The sequence below is a fragment of the Pinus tabuliformis genome, chromosome 6 (genome assembly GCF_031772625.1).
Source record: "Pinus tabuliformis cultivar Carrire ecotype Pingquan chromosome 6, CPIR1, whole genome shotgun sequence".
Taxonomy (NCBI): domain Eukaryota; kingdom Viridiplantae; phylum Streptophyta; class Pinopsida; order Pinales; family Pinaceae; genus Pinus; species Pinus tabuliformis.
The window spans coordinates 1,379,345,990-1,379,367,771 of NC_142292.1; the positions used below are offsets into that span (position 1 = coordinate 1,379,345,990).

At 31.3% G+C, this 21,782-nt stretch overlaps 1 protein-coding gene across 1 annotated transcript in view; it reads left to right on the forward strand.

The window, feature by feature from the left end:
* NAC007 (NAC family transcription factor) overlaps nt 1–20,453 on the forward strand; it is a 28,306-nt gene extending 7,853 nt beyond the window's left edge. The window contains exons 2-4 of the mRNA XM_089388364.1: nt 16,166–16,344; nt 16,471–16,742; nt 19,233–20,453. Of these exons, the coding sequence (XP_089244490.1) occupies nt 16,185–16,344; nt 16,471–16,742; nt 19,233–19,862 (1,062 nt within the window). The 5' untranslated portion in view covers nt 16,166–16,184 and the 3' untranslated portion in view covers nt 19,863–20,453. The remainder of the gene's footprint in view (nt 1–16,165; nt 16,345–16,470; nt 16,743–19,232) is intronic.
* The last annotated feature ends 1,329 nt before the right edge of the window (nt 20,454–21,782 follow it).

The following is a 21,782-nucleotide window of genomic DNA, read 5'->3' on the forward strand; positions in this document are numbered from 1 at the left end:
ATGTAGTGAAATAAGATGGAATGTTTTTTTCTGGGATAATTTGTTTCTTGTTCTTAGGGAGTAATTTTGGTTAAAATACCATTATCTCAAGGCATCTAAGCCATCAAATTCACCTATATGTGGTACCTGGCCTAGGTCACACCAACCTTTGGATGATTTTTTTTGTTATTTTTAGGGATTAATTTTGGCTAAAATACCATTATACAGAAGCATCTAAACCATCAAATTCACGTAGATGTGGTACCTAGCCTAGGTCACTCCAACTTTTAATATGGGCTAAATCTTTTCTACTTTCTAGATTTCAAACTAAAAACCTTATACAATTACCTTAAAAAAACACCTTCTTAAGAATTACCATTCATGAATAATAAAATAATTACTTCTATCCTTCACTAAATTTAAATATTATTTAATAAAATTTTATATATTAATTTATTTTTAAAATATTAATAATTAATTATAAAAAAGATTGATAATAAGAAATAAACTAAAATGAAAATATTTATATAATTTTTAATAACATTTAATATTTATATTTATATTTATGTAATTAATTATATATATATATATATATATATATATAATTATAATTATTTATATATATATATATATATATATATTTTGAATCATAAAATGTGTCTATGAGATATATTTTTAAATAAAATATTTTTTATTTTTTTATTTTCTTTAAGGAATGATGTTGAATTATGATACCTTTACAAAAATCCTCAATAGTAATTGGGTTAACTAAATTATCTGGACCATGTTCTTTTCTATGTATGAAAACATCCTCAATCCATGCCATGCAGTTGTTCATATATTTAAATTGTAATTAGAGCTCTTCACATCTTTCCTCTCTAGAAGGACCTTACCCACGAGAAATACATAATGTGCAAATATTGATTTTGATGCCATCTCTTATGGCTTGTTTTAGGCACGTAGTAAACCATATTTAATATAACCTCTAAAATTTGAATTATAATCTTGGTCTGTGATAATTTCCTCCCCCACCTACCTCAATTCTTGTTGGAATTTAGGTGGGTTCTATGAACAAAAGAGCCTAGTTGAGGCCTAATATTGATCTTGGGATTGCAAGCCTCCTACTGAACCCCTTTCACAGTCTCCACAATGAGGCTAGGCTCTTTGCCTTATCATCCTTCTCATCTACCTAGGCTAAACAAAAACCAATGAAGCTTATGACCACACACATAATAGAAAAAGCCAAAGTTAAAAGCAAATGTGAAGTAGAATAGGATGTCTACTTAACCCATATTCACGTAAAACTTGACACTACCCATGAATTTGCTACCTTTCAACAAGAATATAATCTTCTCCATCTCAGACCTTCGAACAACAAAGTGGAACCATATAAATCAAGCGTGGAGAAACTATTGAGTGGGGGGCCTAAGGTCTGACCAAGCCCCGCACCTAGGAATCCCTTGAGCGAAGCATACCACAACCAACAAACAAACCTACAGAGAGAAAGGAAAGCTTTTCAAACCAACTCAATGAAGTGTGGAGGCCAAGAATAAGTATGCATGATAAGATAATAATTAACATAACCCAATGAAAATGATATAAATTCCATCATAGACCTAAGCACTAGTACTTTAGGAAGCAACCCACAACAAATCACCAACCTACAAAATCTACTATTGTACCTACTACATATTAATTAACTTTGATACCTCTAACATTTTGTATGTCGTAGACATCATGTAAAATGGTGGGAATATCTCCCTTAATTATCCCTTAAGGTGACGATGACTACACTACGCTTACCCCATTCACATGCCCTATCACCCCATCTAGGGTTTTCAATTTTACTTTAGTGAAAATGAAATAATATATTTTTATTATTTTATAATACATAAATATTTAAAGCATAGGTTTTATTTTTTATTTTTTATTGTTAAATTAACAATGGTTAAAAGACTATTGTGAGTGTTTGTAAATTAGTTCATTTTTTATATTGAATACATGCTTCAATGTTTATTTTTCTTTTTTAATATGTATCTACCTTTTAATCTAATTTTGAATGGTTGTCATAACACCATACACCATACTTGCTTTAATGTGTTTTTTTTCTTTCACCTATTTCTTTTTCAAGATGTATCCACCTTTTAATCTAATTATTAGGTTTACTAGTTCATATAACACCAAATACTCACTTTAATGTTTTTTTTTTCTCCAATTGTTCTTACTAAATACTTGGTTTAATGTTTTTTTTTTCTTTCACCTATTGTTCTTAAATTGAAGATGTCTAAATCCATGCCGATTTTTTTTTAATTATTAGAAATTATTTTATGGATCGTGGAAATTTCACTTTCTTATGGTTATAGGGTTGAGATTTATCTCAAACCCTAATTTTGATCATTATGTTTGTTTTACTTTTCAATTGAAAATAAATTTGACTAAGTTATGTTTCCCACCAATTGTCTATTTATTAGTAGAAAATAACATTTATTCAACCATTTAATAACAGGTTACAAAGCTCCTTTTCGTCTATTATTTGGCATCTTTGCTTTATGGAAATTTTCATGTCAAGCAGGATCTCTTGATCATATGAGTTCCCTCATCCAATTAGAGGGCTTTATTGCCTTTCTTATCAACTTTAGAATCGGTACTTCTTAAGGTGTGGTAAAGTTTTATTTGGGTGAAGGCTTGGAAAGCCTTTCTTATTCTATGAATGATTACTTTGATACAGAGATATGAAGAAGAAAAACCTAGTTAAAAATATCCACTATTATTTTTTTAATCTTCAATGACAATTAAGATTTAAATTCTCCTGGAAATTGTGTGAGGGGAATACATTCCCATAGGACATAAGCTTATAGGACCTAATCTTCTACCCAATTATTTATTACAACTCTAATATTCAATAAGAATGAAAGCAACAAATTTCCTTGTGATTTATAAAGAACCCTTGACCAATTATTAATCTTATATACATATACACAAATGCATTAACATTTAAAAAAAATCATATTACTTATAAAATATAATTATTAACAACATTATAAAATATATTTATATTATTTTATAAATTACTTATAAATTTTGTTTATTAATAATATTATAAAATATATTTATTATTATTTTATAAATTGTGTATTTAGAAGTACTAGCCATAATTTTATAGAATCCAAATTCTTAACTATTATAATAACATAAAAGAAAGAATGATTGAAGATTCTAGAACATCAATAACAGTGGCCTTTCCGTATAGGATAGTAATTTCTGTATTCAAGTTTTTGTGATCCATAATTACTACCCTATACGAAAAGGTCACTGTTATTAAAATTCATCACTTTGAACGGTCTCGTGTAAGGGGTAAAAAATTTCTCTTATGTGATTTCTACTGAAATACTTTGCTTAATTCATTATGGATCACATAAACTTGAATACATAAATTACTACCCTATACGGAATGGCCACTGCTATTAAACTTCATCACTTTGAACAGTCTCGCTTAATGGGCCAAAAATTTGTCTTATGCGGTTTCTACCGAAAGACTTTGCTTAATTCATTATGGATCTCAGAAGCTTGAATATAGAAATTACTACACTATACGAAAGGGCCACTGCTATTAAAGTTCATCACTTTGAATGGTCTCGCCTAAAGGGCCAAAAATTTCTCTTATGTGATTTCTATTGAAAGACTTCCCTTAATTCATTATGGATCACAAAAACTTGAATACATAAATTATTACCCTATACGAAAGGACCACTGCTATTAAAGTTCATCACTTTGAACGGTCCGTAAGAGGCCAAAAATTTCTCTTATGTGATTTCTACCAAAAGACATCGCTTAATTTATTATGGATCATAGAAACTTTACTACCTATCAATGTTTTTAAAACCGGAACCGGTGACCGGACCGGTCCACCTAATGAACCGGTTTACCGACCGGAACCGGTCTAACCGGCACTGGTTTGGTCTAAACGAACCGGTTTTAAAAAAATACATTAAATAATTAATTTTTAATGAAACAAAACTATTTTTAAGATGTAAAACCATGATTCCAAGCCAATAGAGACAAAATATGCAAAGTTTGCTCATTTATATACCATGTAAAGGTGAATACATCAAAATGGCACCGAGTGCAATACATATCATCAACAAAATAGCAAAATACATAACAAATGAGGCTCTAAATGGCCTATAAAGTCCAAAAACATTGCTGCAAGCTATGAGGCCATTGGCCTACTACAAGTCTACAGTATACACATGATCAATCATCAAGTTCATTACCACTACTAGTAGTAGACACAAGATCATCATCAGGAGCTACATAGACATCATCTGGTTCAGAGTCTGAGGATGCCTCAGCCTGATTTGCAACCTCAGTATCAATGCCACCAATGACAATAGAAGTGGACCTAATGGAAGCACAAGTTTGCCGACCTGCATGACTAGTGCCTTCCATTGGTTCCTTGCCTTTCCTTGATGCCGCTATTGATCCTGGTTCTGATGCCACCACATAATCTGCTTCATCCCCCGCCAAAGCCATGTCGATATCAAAATCAGCCTCAAACACAGGTTCTTCAGTCTCCTCCACCCATTCTGATGTTGGATCAATATCGTCCAACACAATGGGATCTAGATCAGGAGTTTTTCTTATCATTTGGAGCTCTAATTGCATTTATTGTTTACCCCCAAACCATGAAATCCTGAAAACCATTAAGTCTGCTGAATTTTGAGTGAAATCTAAAATTCTAGTTTCTCCATATGAAATCCAATGAGGTCGAAACCACTCTCAAACATCCTGAGTCATTTCATGGTAATGTTAAAAATTTAAGTAAAAGGATGAAAATGAAAATTAAAGGAAATGTCACTTTTACTTTAAGAATTTAACATTACCATTAATTGCCAACATTGTTAGGGTTGAAACACCCTTAGTCCCCCCCCCCAAAACCCCTCAAACACAGTCAAAAACATGTTTCTTTAACTTTATGGTGGTTGTGCCTAAAACCGGCCAGTTTAGGACAAAACCGGCCGGTTTGTAACAAACCGGCCGGTTTTGTCCTAAACCGGCCGGTTTTCACCGGTTAGGGCCAAAAATCGGGCAAATGCATGGTCTGACCGGGTTTTTAGGCCGGTTCGGACCGGCCAGCTAGCTAACCGGCCGGTTTGACCGGTTACCGGTTTTTCTGAGCGGTTTTTAAAACTATGCTACCTATACAGAAAGACCATTACTATTATGTGATTTCTACTAGACTTTCCTTAATTTATTGTAGATCGCATAAGCTTGAATACATAAATTCTAGAACATGTTATAAAAACACATTTCCCAAATACAATGTATAATAAAAATGATTAATAAACACTCTATAATAAAATATTTAATTATTATGTATATATTAAAATATATAGAGTTTAATTTAAAGCACTAGAAAGGTATATATCCCCGCATATATAAGATTAAATACTTTACCGCAACATATATGGTTTATAAAAAGTGCATAGTTCAATAAATTCAATTCTGATTATTATAATTGATAGGTAGGAAAAAAATTGATATATTACAGAATTTAAATTTTTATAATACTTATATGGGAATGCTTACACAATCACCCTTTTCAAAATTTTAATGGTTTTATATTTAATTGTTTTAAATTTAAAAATATTAAAATATTATTATTAAAATAAATATTATCAAAAAAATATTATTAATACATTATAATAAATATATATATTTTAATGGTTTTTTAGGTTTTCGATAGATATTAATGGGTTGCTTTGTTAATGCATTCCTTTATATGAAGTTATTGTTCAATTTTCTGTGTTCATTGAGAAAATATATTGAACGTGATAAAAATATAGTTCCCGTGAAAAAATATTATATTTTATTATTATATATTATTTAATAAAATTATTAAATATAATCTAATACAAAATACTAATTAATACTATTGACATGTATCAAATAATTAATATTGTTATAATTTATTTAAATTTCCAATGAGTGGAATGAGGAATTACTCCAAGAAAATCTTATTTTTGTGGTCAATAAGATTTTGTTGAGATGGGGAATCATTCCAAGAAAATCTTATTCTTGTGATTTCCGCCAAAAAGATTTTATTGAGAATGTTTGGAAGGAGTTTGCAACTACATATCTTTAAGCCTATGATAGTAGGTTGAGAATGTTTGGAAGGATTTTGGAACTACATATCTTTAAGCCTATGATAGTAGGTTGAAGTGAAATTGTTTGGAAAGAGTTTGCAAGTACATATCTTTAAGCCTATGGCAGTATTCCTTTAGAGCCTTAGGATCCCTCCACCTCTTTTAAGTGCCCAAGTATCACATACCTCCTTACCAAACACTTGAAATTTCAGATATGGAAGACCACCTTCATGTTGAAATTTTCCTTCAAACATACCAATTGGTGCTTCAAGCCCCTAATTTCTTGATGTTCCAAGGTGATTGTTAGGGCCACCAAGACCTTCAACACTTCATACATCTCAACAAACTAGAACAACTTTATTTGAGAATTCTCAAATTCTCTAGATCCCTAACCCATCTTTCTACCTAAAAAACCACCTAATCCATTGTTATCTCCTTCTTCTTTATGTCACTACCATGTCCAAATCCTCTATAGCCACTTTACCCTTAGCTAGACATCCATAGAGGTATGTGCTCTTAACCTAAATTGCCCTTTCTTCCACAGAGAAACTATTGTATTCTTAACGCTCAAATTGAACCCCTACCTCAATTGATAATCACTCCGAAAAATATATATATATAATTAGTAACTCTACACTTTTAAACACTCCCTAGAAACACTACCTACGAAAATAAAAACGAGCACCCTTCGCCTTACCGAGCTTCAAGACCAATTGGTTGTGCAGCACCATCCTTTTATTAACGGCATTTCCCATTGTTAAAATCAGCCCACTTACTATCATCATCCATGATAAATAAGTGAGTTCTATTGTCCTAAATGGTCTACGTCAAACAGATGAGGCGATGATAAATGAGTTCTATAGTCCGTGCAATAAATGGTCTAGATCAAAAAAAAAAAAAAAAACAGAAGAGGACAGTCCTTGATCCACCACAATTCTTCCATAACTTATCGGTGCAATAAATGGTCGAGGTCAAAAAAACTAGGTCAAAAAAACTAAATGGTCTAGGTCAAAAAGACATCCTTTATCCACCACAATTCTTCCGTCGACAACACCCACTCTGATCATAACTTAGCGGTAACAATGGCGTTGGGTAGTGAAACTATAATGCTTCCGATCTTCCAATACAATACAATATATATAATAATTTCTACAATACATATATATTTAAAACACTTAAGAATAAAGTTAATTTAATTCAATGAGTCCAAGGTTTGCATATTTACACCGGCCGCACTCACCACAGATATTTAGTTCACTAAGTTCGAAGCAAAACCAGCTCTACACATTATTGCAATAGCTCTGAATTCAATGTAAAACACGCTCAATGGAGGCTCATCAAACTCTTTCTTGCTTTTATCCTATCTATAGGTAGTAGAACATTTTACGAGGAGATTGCATATGCTAGAGGCCTCACTGTGGCTCTATATTCTGCTTGCTGTTTCCCTGCAAGTGACCAGTGACTGTATAGGAACACTGCAGCTGACGTAGAATAACGCAGGATTTTCTAGATTTGAGAAACACTTCCGAGCAATTTGAGGACTTAGACGAGAAAAACAATTGTCAGATTAGAATCACATGAAAATAATGATTGTGTCTTGTTGTATTGCATGGAATTAAATAAACAAGGGTTCTTCGTTGAACTTGAGAGGGGACGTAGAAAAGAAATTGCACGCAATGTTTCTTTGTCAATGAATGCCAGAACATGGCACGATATTTCGAACGCAGAACTGATCTGAATTTTTCTCAGGTCAACATTAAAATAAACTTCTAACATTGACAAATCTGGTAAACTGGCAAGATCTTGAACTGATAACCTTGTTTGTAGTTGATTTTCTGTCAAGGTAGCTCGCTAGAACCCTTCGGGCCAGGCTATATTAGGTTGGCAAACCTGACATAGAGGTCAGGAGAGGGGTTTGATTCCACGAGCATTTGGATTTGGATATTGTCATCTTCGCTCGGGCAAACATTATCACACTGAGTAAATGAAATAATTAAATTGCTGCGTCAGAATGGGCGTAACAATGCTGCTGGGCTGGTTTCACTCGTCTCCAAGCAATCCTTACACTTCTGCGCAATGGCTAAGAATTGCATAGTAAGTTTACTGGTCCTTTGACTACGGCTGTCGGTAGGAAGATGCGCACGCCTGGGGATTACAAAAGAAGACACAGAAAAGTGAAAAAGTCAGTTGCAGTCGAACGTGAAACTGATTGGTTTTTGTATGTTTCTCTAGTGCTTGTCCCAGTCGTCCTGCTCTGCACTGCACCTGGTAAGAGATAATAAACATTAGATGTAAAAATAATAATATATATTAAATTAGGTTTAAATAATCCTAAAGAATTGACTTTAAAATTATCAAACTTCGAGCTACAAATTCACTAATCTAGCGAGCTGGACTTCGAGTTTTTCGATGATTTTCATGTTGTATGCATTTTAGTGCAGTTTTTGGAACGATAAATTTTATTAGAAAGGGAAAAGGAAAGTAACATGTAGAAAACAAAACTTCAAATCGACCAAACTGACAGATGAGGTATCTCTGTATTTGAAACTTTTGATTCATTTCTCATCTTTTTGCCTGCTAGTCATGTTGCAATCCATGAATACGTGACAAAGGGAGTGTTCAGGCCGGCAAAAAAACGTAATATAAGTTGGTTACTCAGCAAAAACTATGCGAATTTAGTTTGTTGCCAATCAGGCCGTATTTGCAATTAACGAGACATTACGAAATGACAATTCGTCGACTTCTGTGTGTTGATAAGGACCATTCACATCGCATTGTTTAAAAAGAGTCATTTAAAATCGAAACAAATATGTTTTCCCCTCTAATATATGGAGTTGTTTTTAGTAAGACTTTTTAAATTTTGAAATGTTGAATTTGGCAGAAAAAATTGAGGTTAAATTTTGATTTGTGTTGTTTAAACTAGTTTTTTTACTGTATGTATAGATTCAGCACCCTCAAAAATCTCTAAGGCGCTCAGATTGTGGAGGAGTTATCCATCAAACTTGTAATTTCAATAAATTTCTGCCGGATTTTAGAAAAATTAGACCAGAAAAACCCACCCGGACAGCTAAGTTATATATAAATAATAAATAATAAGTAAAGTTAAGCCAGATATTCTGGCGACTAGTTTTTGGGATAATCTATTTAGTAAAAAATTTGTCCAAAAACTAAAAATTTTTATTGTGAAACTTCACAAGAAAAGAACTAAATATATCAACCGGACTAACAAGCAATCTGTACCATAAAGTATTTTTAACTTTATAAATGTTGAAATAGGTTTTTTTTTTCTTTCTTTTTATATGACCAGATTTTTTTATTTTTTTTTTCTATATAACAATTGATATACAAGAGAAATATTTTTATAGAATTTGTTGTGATCCAATAATGATTCACAGCGTCATTTGTCAACATTAAATATAAATGGGAGTATTTAACAGTTATTTCTATATATTATCATAGACAAATTTAATTAATAAATTATAAATAAGTATACTACATTTTTTCAGGAGATATCATATCTATTTAGTATGGGATAAATAGTATTCCAGTAGTTACTTATTTTCTGATTTAAATTTGGTTAAAGTTTTAATTTCTAACTATTTGTTCATTTAAATGGGACAGGAAATTATGATGGTAATATATATATATATCTATATATATTAAAAATAATTTGAGAGGACATATACTTTTCTCTGGGTTTAAAATTTGAGAAGTGTTTGGATAGAAGTAAAATAATTTTAGTTTTTAAGAAGTTTTAATTTTTTTAATTAAAAATGAGGTTTATTTGATAGACAGAGAAAATAGGACTAATGATGGGTAATGTTTATATAATGGGACTAATGAGTGGGAATTTTATTTTATTCTGGATTATATGTTTATTATTAAAGTGAAGGATTTAGATTATTTTATTTTGGATTATATGTTTAGTATTAAAGTGAAGGATTTAGATTATATAAAAGCATTGGTTTTATTATAAAAATAAATTTATTTATTTTTTAAAATTTTTAAATTAATTAAATTATATAATATTAATAATTCAAATGCCAAATTTTAAATGATTTATTTCAAAGTTTATTCATTTATAAATAAATTCATATATATATATTTTTATGGTTCATATTATTATTTTTAATTTTTAATTTAATTTATTAATTTTAAAATGTATTTATTTTATAAAAATATACTTAGATCTTGGTGCTTTCTATAGAATCTCACTAAATATCGTATCTTATATATTACAGTAAGGAACATTCTTTGATATTACCTTTATTCCATGATATCATGAGAAACTAAGTCTGCACAAAACAGTATGAATAACTAAGTAAATAGAGTTAATAATGGAATTGTTTAACTGCTATTTTTTTGGGTCGCTGTTTTAATGTTTTAGTAGCATATTTACTGATTTTAATATAGTAATTTAATTAATTTTTAATTATATATATCAAAAGTTAAAATGTTTAAATTATTATTTTAATAGAGTTTAGGTTTTTAGATTTAAATTAATTCTTTATATATAAGAGTTATATTTTAAATAAGTTTCAATTTTATTTTTAAAATTATGGAAATTATAGTAAGATTTTGATAAGATATGGTAGAATTTTGTGTAAATTAAGTTACAGTTGTTAAATTTTAGGATTTGGGTGTTTTACGGGTTTTTGATGGTCCTGAACCAGTTTTCATCGTTAAAAACACTACTCAGACACTCCTACTGTTATATTTAAAAAAAAAAATGGCAAATTCTGATTTTTTGGTGGTCCAAGCAGAGTTGCAGCTCAGTAGATTGTAAGTTCGAGTTACACTTATTCAAAGAGAGTTTTGCTTATCAAATCTCGTTGAGTTGAGAGGCTCATTCTACAGCTCAGTATGATGTGCAACCCTCTCTGTCTATCAACAAAATTGAATTGAAATTTTACTCTCGTGCACAACAATAAAAATGATAAAAAATCTAAAAAAACAAACTATACAAAATAACATCCACTCATTCAAAAAAAATTACATGTAAAGAAATTGGATCTCTCTGAACTCATAATAAATCTGTACTGAAAATGAATCTATGAGGATTTTTATTAATTTTTAAAAAATAAATCAAAATAAATAAACCGGGAAAACAAATCTACGACCTAATCTGATGCCGCTCCTAGCGTCCAGAGAATTAGCGACAGCATGCTTGCTATACGTACAGACTCAGAAACGTATGTCTTCAATATGGGCAGGGACTCAGAAACGTATGCCTCCCATAGGGAGGCATTTCAAAAAGTATATTGGACTATCGAATATGCAGTCCTTCACGTTCAAGTGGGACGTGACTCGCGTGCCCCAGTACCATCTCATGTTATTCGTGGGAGTGGGCATTTGGGCGCTGTCTCTGTTATTTCAAACATACTTTTTCTGTTTACTTTAAGTCTGAATTCGGTAAAGCAATTCTACTGCGAGTAGGAAACTCCAGAGACGTATGAAACGAGGCAGTAGTGGAGTGCAAGAAAATGGTGGGGACTGCCGAGTGACAAAAGGATTCCAATCTGAAATTTTCGCCCAACCTGGATTGAGTTTTGTATGAACTTTTCGGCCTGCCATTAAGCTTCTCGTCTCTGGAAAGCTATAAACAGGGTGTGTATATTAAGCCTAGTTTAATTTTTTATTTTGCAACAAGTTATTTGATACTAGATGAATATAAACCTGAGAGTAACTGGATTGTCGATTTTGAAATAGTTCGAAAATAGATTTTCTAAATATTTCAAAAAAAATTATATATCGGAGTGATTCTGGTCTGTCTCATTTTTGAAATATTTAAAAATCTATAATATAGATAAAAATAATAATGTAGAAATGTGTAGATGTTTTATAAAGGTTTTTGCTTGGTTAAGAGCTCTTTTAGGAAACATATTAGTGATCCAAGTCTTATAGACTTCTGGCTAGAATGAAAGTCTGCTTTTTTATGAACCACCAACTAATAGTTACTAATGGTGTAGTTTTCTTTGAATAATAATTATAAATCAATCTACATTTATGGAAAACAATTAATGATGACTCTCACTACTATTAATTTAACCATTAAATTATAATACATTTTCAGACTATTTTTTAAAAAATATACAAATGTATAAACTTATAATGTAATTTTTACTATATCTCTCCCTCTTTTTTTTCTTTCATTACACAATTAGCTTTACTGTGATAAATTACTAGCCCAGTCTCCTTACACAAATCAATTAAAAAGTCGAGTGGGCTGCAGTTTAGTCAGTGAAAATTTACAACAACGTACAGGGAGGTTAGAGTTACTTGATCCAGAGAATTCGATTCTGCTTCGGTCAAAAAAGTTTAAATAATTAAGTTGAAAAAGGTCTGGCCACTTCGACTACACTAAACTGGTACAATTTTCCGGCTTTACAAGCAGTTCCGATCGCTTGGCCAACATTTGTGTGGTTTTGGTTTTTCTGCAGACCATAGGATAAGAAATAGTGAGGTCAGAAAAGAAAGATACCTTTTATGTGGCTGTGGAGCACTACCCAGAGACATATACATAGATTTATTGCCTTGGAAAGCGCCCTAAATGCACTAGACCTGCACATTCTCAGCCTTTTTGTGTTCCATGCAAAATGTAAGAAGAATATACGACTGCAAGGCTGACCAGTATGCATTCTTAAAGTATTTTCATGATAAGATGTAACAGTAAACTGATTTATTTACTTATTTTTGAACTTTATACATTTTTCTAAAATTTAGAATTGAAAACTTAACACTTCGCACTGAATCCAAAAGTAACTTGTAATTTCGAGTATCTTAAAGTGGGCATAAAATTAACTGGATTATTTTTTTTCCAAATTACACTGAGTTTAAGTTGGGGTGGATTGGAAAAAGTTGTTTTCAAATTAGACGGAGTGTGAGGTAACCATAATGTTGGATGAAGGGTTGGAATGAAATATTTTTTTATTAGTGCAATTTTATCATTAAAATTGAATATTTATTTATGGGATATTATTATTAAGATTGTGTTATGGGATATTATTATTAAGATTGTGTTAGATTCAAATAAATTTATGTTTTTTGTGAGACAATAATTTTATCTTATTCTCAACCCCTCCTTTAATCTTTAATATTGACATTAAATATATAATAAAAACTAAACCTCACATAAATGACCTAATCAACACCTCAGTAATAAACTACGACCAAAATTATTGAAATATATAAAAAATAATATTTACATTAAATATATGATAAAGACTAAGCCTCACATAAACAACCTAATCAACGCCTCATTAATAAACTACAACCGAAATTGTTTGGAAATATAAAAAATAAATGAAGTTATGTGCAGTGAATCTTTACCTACACTACAGTTCAAACCTCTTATGTCGGTGAAGTAGATAATATTATCTCATGTGAATGGAATAAATTAGTCTGTTTTAGTTAATAAATTTGATTGGAATTAATATTTAAAGCTGGTGTAAATTTAAAGGAGTTGTTTTTAGTGTGATTTTTTGGATTTTTCGTGGGAAAAGTTTAAGGTGAAATTATGATTTGTGTTATTTAAATTGGTTTTTGATTATATATATAGATTCAACACCCTGACAATTTTGTATTTGTGTTATTTAAATTGGTTTTTGATTGTATATATAGATTCTAACACCCTGAAAATTTTGTAAAACACTTCGATTGTGCATAAATTATCTATCAAACTTATGATTTCAATAAATTCCTAAAAGATTTTAGAAAAATTAAACTAAAAAAACCACAAAGAAACTTCCAAAAAATTTCAAAAAAAACTCGAATTCTAATCCTAAATCTCTCTCCTCTGAATAGTAAATTCATCCCTCTAAATTTCGAATCAACTTTTGTTATCCAAACAGCTCAGGAGAAATTTGATTCGTAATTAAGAGCTCATCTTATCGCGTTCCCATGAAAAGACAGATCTGGCGAAAATCCAATGTCACCACTGCTCATGAATAGCGGATGTGATTTGGTAGGAATGCAATAGGTTTCCCGTTTGGCCCATCTAGACCAAAAAAAAAAAGGCCACTTTCTTCAAACTGTTCGGCGCATGCAAATTCAAACAACTCACGGCTGCTATATTTGCAGGTTCAGAATTCTTTGTCATTGACTTTATGTTGAGGTGGTAGGGTTTCTGGTAGCCCCCATCTGCTCAGCTCCTTTCTCATGCAACGCACTTATCTACATTTTGTCTACCGTCTGCTTACACTATGACGGAAATCATCACCTCTCACCTTGAGCGCTACCACCAACTCGATCTCGAGAGGTGCTGAGGTCCACAAATACTCCTTATCACACACAGACTGTCCAACCACTTCCAGTCGACATAATAACCATTATAAAGCTCTGTCAATACCCAGAGCAGATCTCGTGACCCTTTATGACCTCCAGATAATAATAGCTCTCCTCCCAGCCAGTTATGATTTTTCCCATTCCACCCACCACAAATTCCGCGATCGGCCCTACTTTATCGTCATCTCGTAAAAACACAAAACACAACTTTTCCAGAGATCAACTTTTCGATCTACAGTGCTCGGTCTAGATCTCGAACATGGATGTTCTTTCAATTACAATATAATACGTCAAAGTGTGGTTGATATATCCATTTTCAACAATAGTAATCATTTGTTTAAGGTTTAGTTTTGTGTAATTAAAAACTAGTAATAAACATTCTAACACCTAGAATTAGTTTGCCCGATATGTACTGAGGTACTCTTCAATGTCAACATATCCGGCGTTCAAACAACTTTGTTGTGATTATAAAAGTTTACCTAAATTCATTTTCTTTGAGATGGCTTTTCTTTTCTTTTTGACCAGAGGAATTGGTCACTAGGCTGGTTTCAGGTAATAACCATTATAACACTCAGAATTAGTTTGCTCAGTGTATACTAAATACTCTTCATTGTCAACCTATTTTGCTGTGTATACTAATTACTCTTCAATGCCAACCTATAACACTCAGAATTAGTTTGCTCAGTGTATACTAATTACTCTTCATTGTCAACCTATTTTGCTGTGTATACTAATTACTCTTCAATGCCAACCTATTTGGCATTCAAACAACTTGCTGTGATTATAAAAGTTTATTTAAATTGATAAGTGGGTGGGTTTCATATTATCATGATAAGGGCTTTCTAATGACAATGGGTCAATCCTCAGTTGTAGCACTATAACTTTTATGTGTCTAATTTCTTAATACATAACATTTTATTTTTATGGGGATTACCAATTGAGCTGTTTAATCTTTTAATATATAATACTTCATTTTCATAGCGATTGTCAATTAAGTTACCATTAAGATTCTTTGAAATGACTTTTATGTATAAAGAAAATATGGTATGGTCTTTATTTATAAGGAAACATAACAGAAATTGGCTTGAATGTCCTTGATCAAATTTTGAAATAGTTATAAGTTTGTTTTAGTTATCTTTATCTTAATTATAAATTTGAATAATACTTTTGAATCTGTTTGAATGTTCTTGATCAGATTTTGAAATAGTTATAAATTTGTTTTAGTTATCTTTATCGTAAATGTAGATTTGAATACTATTTTTGAATCTAATAGACAATAGCTGTGGAGAACTGGGAAAAACAATTAAATTTACTTTTATTCCTCACAGTCCTAAAATCTACCATAAAATCAAATTCAATTCAACAATTTTGAATTCAGCTTTACCAATATATTTATAACTTTAAGATTTATGTATAATAAATTGCAACCTAAACCCATAGCAAATGGGCAAATGTCATATAAAACTGGCGTTTTTGTGATGAAAAATTAAGTGGCATTTGCTATTTGATTTCCCAGTTTCCAAGCATTTTCCTATGTTTCATTGTGACTATTAAACTACACAAGTTTCTGTTATTACTAAAAATATAGCCTGGGTTATCTAATGGAACACAATTTTGTCTCTGAGTTTTTCCTGAACAGGATTACTTCATCATGACTCAATTCACATATTTCATATAGTTATGCTTTCAACGTTATTAAATTCATTGGTAGTTGCTTTCTTTATCTTGCTCTAACTCCCAAAAATGCTTTTGCACAGTAAGAACTATCCTATTACAATGAACACGCTATCTCGCGTTCCTCCAGGTTTCAGATTCCATCCCACCGACGAAGAACTTGTAGATTATTATCTCAGAAAGAAGGTTGCTTCGAAAAGGATTGATTTGGACGTGATCAAGGACATTGACCTTTACAAGATTGAGCCTTGGGATCTCCAAGGTATTTCAGTGCCACGCACCATCTCTATTGAATTTGCTGTGTCCATATTTTAAACAATGAACAACAGTCCATTATACCATGTGTTTTCGATACATAAAATTTTCTTATTTTCGTCTGAATATATAGAGAAATGCAAGATAGGGTCCGAGGAACAGACGGAGTGGTATTTCTTCAGCCACAAGGACAAAAAATACCCTACAGGCACGCGCACAAACAGGGCCACAGCGGCGGGGTTCTGGAAAGCCACGGGCAGAGATAAGGCTATATACTGCAAGTTGAACCTCATTGGGATGAGGAAAACGTTGGTCTTCTACAAAGGCCGCGCTCCCAATGGACAGAAGTCAGACTGGATCATGCACGAATACAGGCTCGAGACCAATGAAAACGCTACACCTCAGGCAAGTATAATTAACTTTGAAGTTCCGGGATAGAATTAAATGCATCTAAAAACACATTTCTTTCCCCCTTTTATTTTGAATTATCTTCCAGCGATATCTCGGATAAGGAAGCCATCGACTGCAAAAGTAAAAATTATTGTCCTGTGAAAGAAAAAATAATAATCTGAGGTAAAGTACATGTAATGCACTTATTGGATAATATGAAGTAGAGTATTACTGAGTTGAAATTTAGAATCACTATAGATGTATTTGAAGTATAGATTTTTGTAAAGTTTTTTAGAAGGTAAAATATAATGGGTTAGTATATATAAAATTAATTAAAAATTTTAATCATAAAAATTTATTTTTTTTATATAGATATATATAAAGTTGATATTCATATAAATTAGTTAATATAGATCTTCAAATAGTTTATTTAAATATGTTGAAATATTTTTTAAAGTATAAGATTTATTCATCTAATTCATATTTTTTTATTTCAAATTATTTTACAACATATTCATTTTTTTAATTATAGCTTACATTATTTTTCTATTTAGAACACAATTTTTATTTTAAAAAAACAAGTAAAGACCGACAAATTTACACATCTTCTTATAATAAGCTGTAAATTTACACATCCTTTCGTACTAAACTATTAAATAAATGTTTAAAAAACTCAATAAATAAAATATATAAATAAATAATGTGGAAAATAACCCACCTTTGGGATTAAACTGAAGACTCCGCTAGTTCCAATCAAGCCCACAAGTCGAGTGTTTGCAGAAAGAGACATTGACTCGGCGCTTCTATCTTTCATATGATCCATACACAAATTACATTTGAGTCCATCTTTTCCCAATGAAAAAACCTTGTAAGCTGGAACGGCTATTACAAACAGAACTTGGTATAGCCAATTTACAAAACATAAATGACGTTTAATAAAAATTAGGTATTGTTTTATGAAGTATTTGTTTTAATTTTTAAAAGTAATGAGATTGTAAATATTATTTACTATGTTAAGTGTTATGATCAGAGAAGCTAGAAAAGTGGTGGTGGTGGTGTTTAAGTAGTTTAAATTTGTTTTAGTTTTGGATTTATAAAAATTAGGAATAAAATCTCTCAAGATGCAAATATATTTTGTATTTAGAGATATTTGACATTTCTTGATACTATAAATCTAGAATTAATTAAGACAGATCTATATATAACCAACCTTGATTCATGCTAATTAATTATGAGGGATTAAATCTCTCGAGGTGCAAATCTTTCCTCAACTTTTGCACTAAAAAAAGATGTTTACATCTTGAACGATTTGATCCCTTTGGATGCTTGATAGATCCAAAACTAGGCTAGTTAGACACCACCACTTCTCTTGATTTCTTGATTTTATATATATATATATATATATATATATATATATATATATATATATATATAATTTATTGTCAAAGGAGTTTTTGTGTCTTTAAATAGCTTATATTACATAAGAATACCATTGGAAAGACCATGGGTTGTGAAAACCTAGCACCCAAAAACCCCAAAGGGTATATTGACTCTATTACATAAACTCTTGTGATAATGTTTATAAACATTAGATAGTTATATTTTATTTTAAATGATTTACATCTTCAATTTTAATTTGACTGACTTAAAATGTTTACATAACCACATCTCTTTTGCACTTTAAATAAGCTATATTCCATATGAAAAACTATAAGCTCTCATAAACTTGAAGCTGTAACTTAACTCATAGACATTTTTATTTAGATTATAAATTTTGAGAATGTTCTTTAAAAAAAATTAACCTTATTCTAAAATATTAATAATTATCATAAACTCAATATAAGAATATGGATATTAATGATTATCATAAACTCAATATACTAAGATGTCATGAAATGGTGAATATTATGTACCATGTTATCCAGGATAACTTTAAAAAAAAAATGCATATTCATCGTTACCCAACATGGAATGTTACGGAGCAAGGTGGATATTGATCGTCATCATGAAATTATATATATCATATTTTTCCTTCATCCATATCCATCTTCATAACATGTTGCAATTTTTCAAACCCATTCCATACAATAAGAAAACCCCTGACCTTATTCCACAATCAATTAAAAAAGAAAAAAGAGATTTTAAAATGTCATGAGATAGGTTTATTTTGTTTCACACGTATCCATCTGCGCAGCATGTTCCAATTTGCCAAACACATTCCAAAGAATCGAAAAAAAGCCTGAAAAACAAAACGCCCTTAATCCATAACGAATTGAAAAATACTCATGTAAATGAAATGTTCAATTTTTATGATTTACCAACTTTCATAGAGGTGACGAATACTATGATTTTAGACTGCAATGCTATCATAATTATAGAATAGAAATAATTTTCTTTGTTAGGCCCCCAACTTCTCAGGATTTAGATTTATGGGGCGCAGGCAAAATGTGCAAAAACAGATTCTTTTCTTTCTCACAGAACCTTGCAAATTTTTGTTTTGTACAGGAGGAGGGATGGGTTGTTTGTCGCGTCTTCAAGAAACGCATCACAACACAGAGGAAAGGAAATGATGATAATGTCTGTTGGTACGAGGACCAGGTAGGTTTGCTGCCCGAGTTAGATTCACCCAAGAAACTTCCTCAAGGTGGGGATATGGGATACCAACTTCCATTCGCCTGCAAACAAGAGCTAGAGTTACACTACCATATGTCTCATGATCCGTTTCTTCAGCTTCCGCAGCTGGAGAGTCCAAAAGTACCCTGCAACGCATCCTCAAGCGCACCAGGAAAAAGGGCTGAATGTTCGATGCAATACAATGGATTTGAAACAGGTTGCAACATGGAAGGACACCATGGCAATGCCAATCCACAGTCAGCAGCTACCCAAGAAGATCAACAAGGTGTTAACACATACAATGAGGAGCAGGTTACTGACTGGAGAGTGCTGGATAAATTTGTTGCTTCACAGTTGAGCCAGGAGGACGTGTCAAAGGATGCTAGGTTTTCTAATGAAACAATGTACCCCATACCTGATATGACTGTGCTTCTGCGACAGTCTAATAAACATGAGCAGCAAGCAGATTATGCCTCAAATTCCAACTGTGATGTTGATCTCTGGAGCTTTGCAGGAAAATGAACAGCCCTCTACCATCCAACAATTACATGAACAAATGGTAACTTTAACTGGCTTTTCATGTACATAATAAATTACATCTAAAGGCATCAGATTTGATAGGCAGTTTATGGTCGATTTATTAACCCTCAGTCCTTGAGGGGGTGCTGAAGACAACTGGAAGAAATCAGACAACAGAGTTACATGGGAGCAATCAATAAATATGTGGTCAGATCATTAAGGAAGTCTTGCAGCCCTCTGTAAAATGTAGACAAATTTGTACACCAATAAGCTAGCTGGGTGAGCTATCATATTAACATGTAGAATTTCACAGTGAGTGGGATATACATAAGCTGGATACTTATAGCCCTGCAGCTACATTAATTGTGTTAAAACTTCTATTTATATCCCTTTAGTTCCATCATGCAACTCTTAGTAGACCAGTACATGAACTGGTCGTCTACTGTATGCTATGACCATAGTCAGAATGCAATGTTATTGGATTACCACTATATAATTCACTGCTAAATTTTAGGAAATAGACTTTTGTAAGCTGTACCGAATAACTTTGGATACCGTATTACCTGCAATACAAAATATAGAATGATTTAGTAAGCTGTACTCGTATTACCTGTACTGTAATTTGCAATTATATTGTTGATGTTGTAGTTCTGTAATTTCCTTACATTCTCCATTGTAAATCTCACTGTTTAATTATTTTTATGTTGTATGTTTTATTTTTTATGTTTTCCACTGTAAATCCTTCCGTTGCTGCATTTGCATATCAGTGAATGGAAACTAATTGAAGGTCAGCCCATGGGCATTGTTTTAGATAAATAGCCTTGCATATCAGTGAATGGAAACTAATTGAAGGTCAGCCCATGGGCATTGTTTTAGATAAATAGCCTTCAATTAGTCGCTGACAGTATTGAATGTAAAAGTATTATATGCTTTCAAATTAGTCGCGACTTTTAATGCATCGTAGTTCAAAAGAAACTTACCTGGGCAAAAAGCATTTTCATTAAATATATGCTTTCACAAAAGAAACAACTGAAGCATTTGCATGTCAGTGATTTTGGCTTCACTCTTATGCATTTCTCTGGGATGGAGAGAAAAATGTCCATAAAGAAGCACTCGTTCAATGGCCATGGAGAGTAAAGCAATTAAATAGTCTTTAAAATTGATAATGAGTATATATGCATGTGTATATTTGCTATAGAGAGATTTCAAACCATTAACAAGTTGTTATAAAATAAATTAAGGGAAAATTGTAAAAATATAAGTGAAGTTGCAGTCGTTGAATGGCCATGGAGAGTAAAGCAATTAAATAGTCTTTAAAATTGATAATGAGTATATATGCAGGTGTATATGTGCTATAGGGAGATTTCAAAACTATTAACAAGTGGTTATATAAAATAAATTAAGGGAAAATTGGAAAAATATAAGTGAAGTTATTGTAGAATTATAAATCATTTGCTTTTGGGTATAAAATAGATTGTGATAGTGTGTATTATTAGACATAGAATAGATTGTAATGGTGTGTATTGTTAAGTGACTATGTGATGTGAAAATCTAGTTATTTTAAGGACTTGTATTGCCCAATTACTTTAAAATTTTGATAAATAAACCAGATTTTATTTATATGATGATAGTGATGGGAATTACCATTTATGAAGATTTATATGGTTTGTTTAATTTTGAGAAGGTGAAAGACTTAGAATTTTTTAACATTTTATTTTTATGCTCTAAAAACATGAAGAATTGAACTGTTTCAAGCTCATCATAATTTCATTGACTTGGAAGTCAAAGAAAGTTGGGAGTGACAAATGTTTTGAAAATTAGGTCGATTAAGTCAAGAAGGTTGGGAGTGTGACAAATATTTTGAAAATGAGGTCAATTATAAGTATAAGATGGACAATTTAAGGTAAAATATTTTTCATTCTC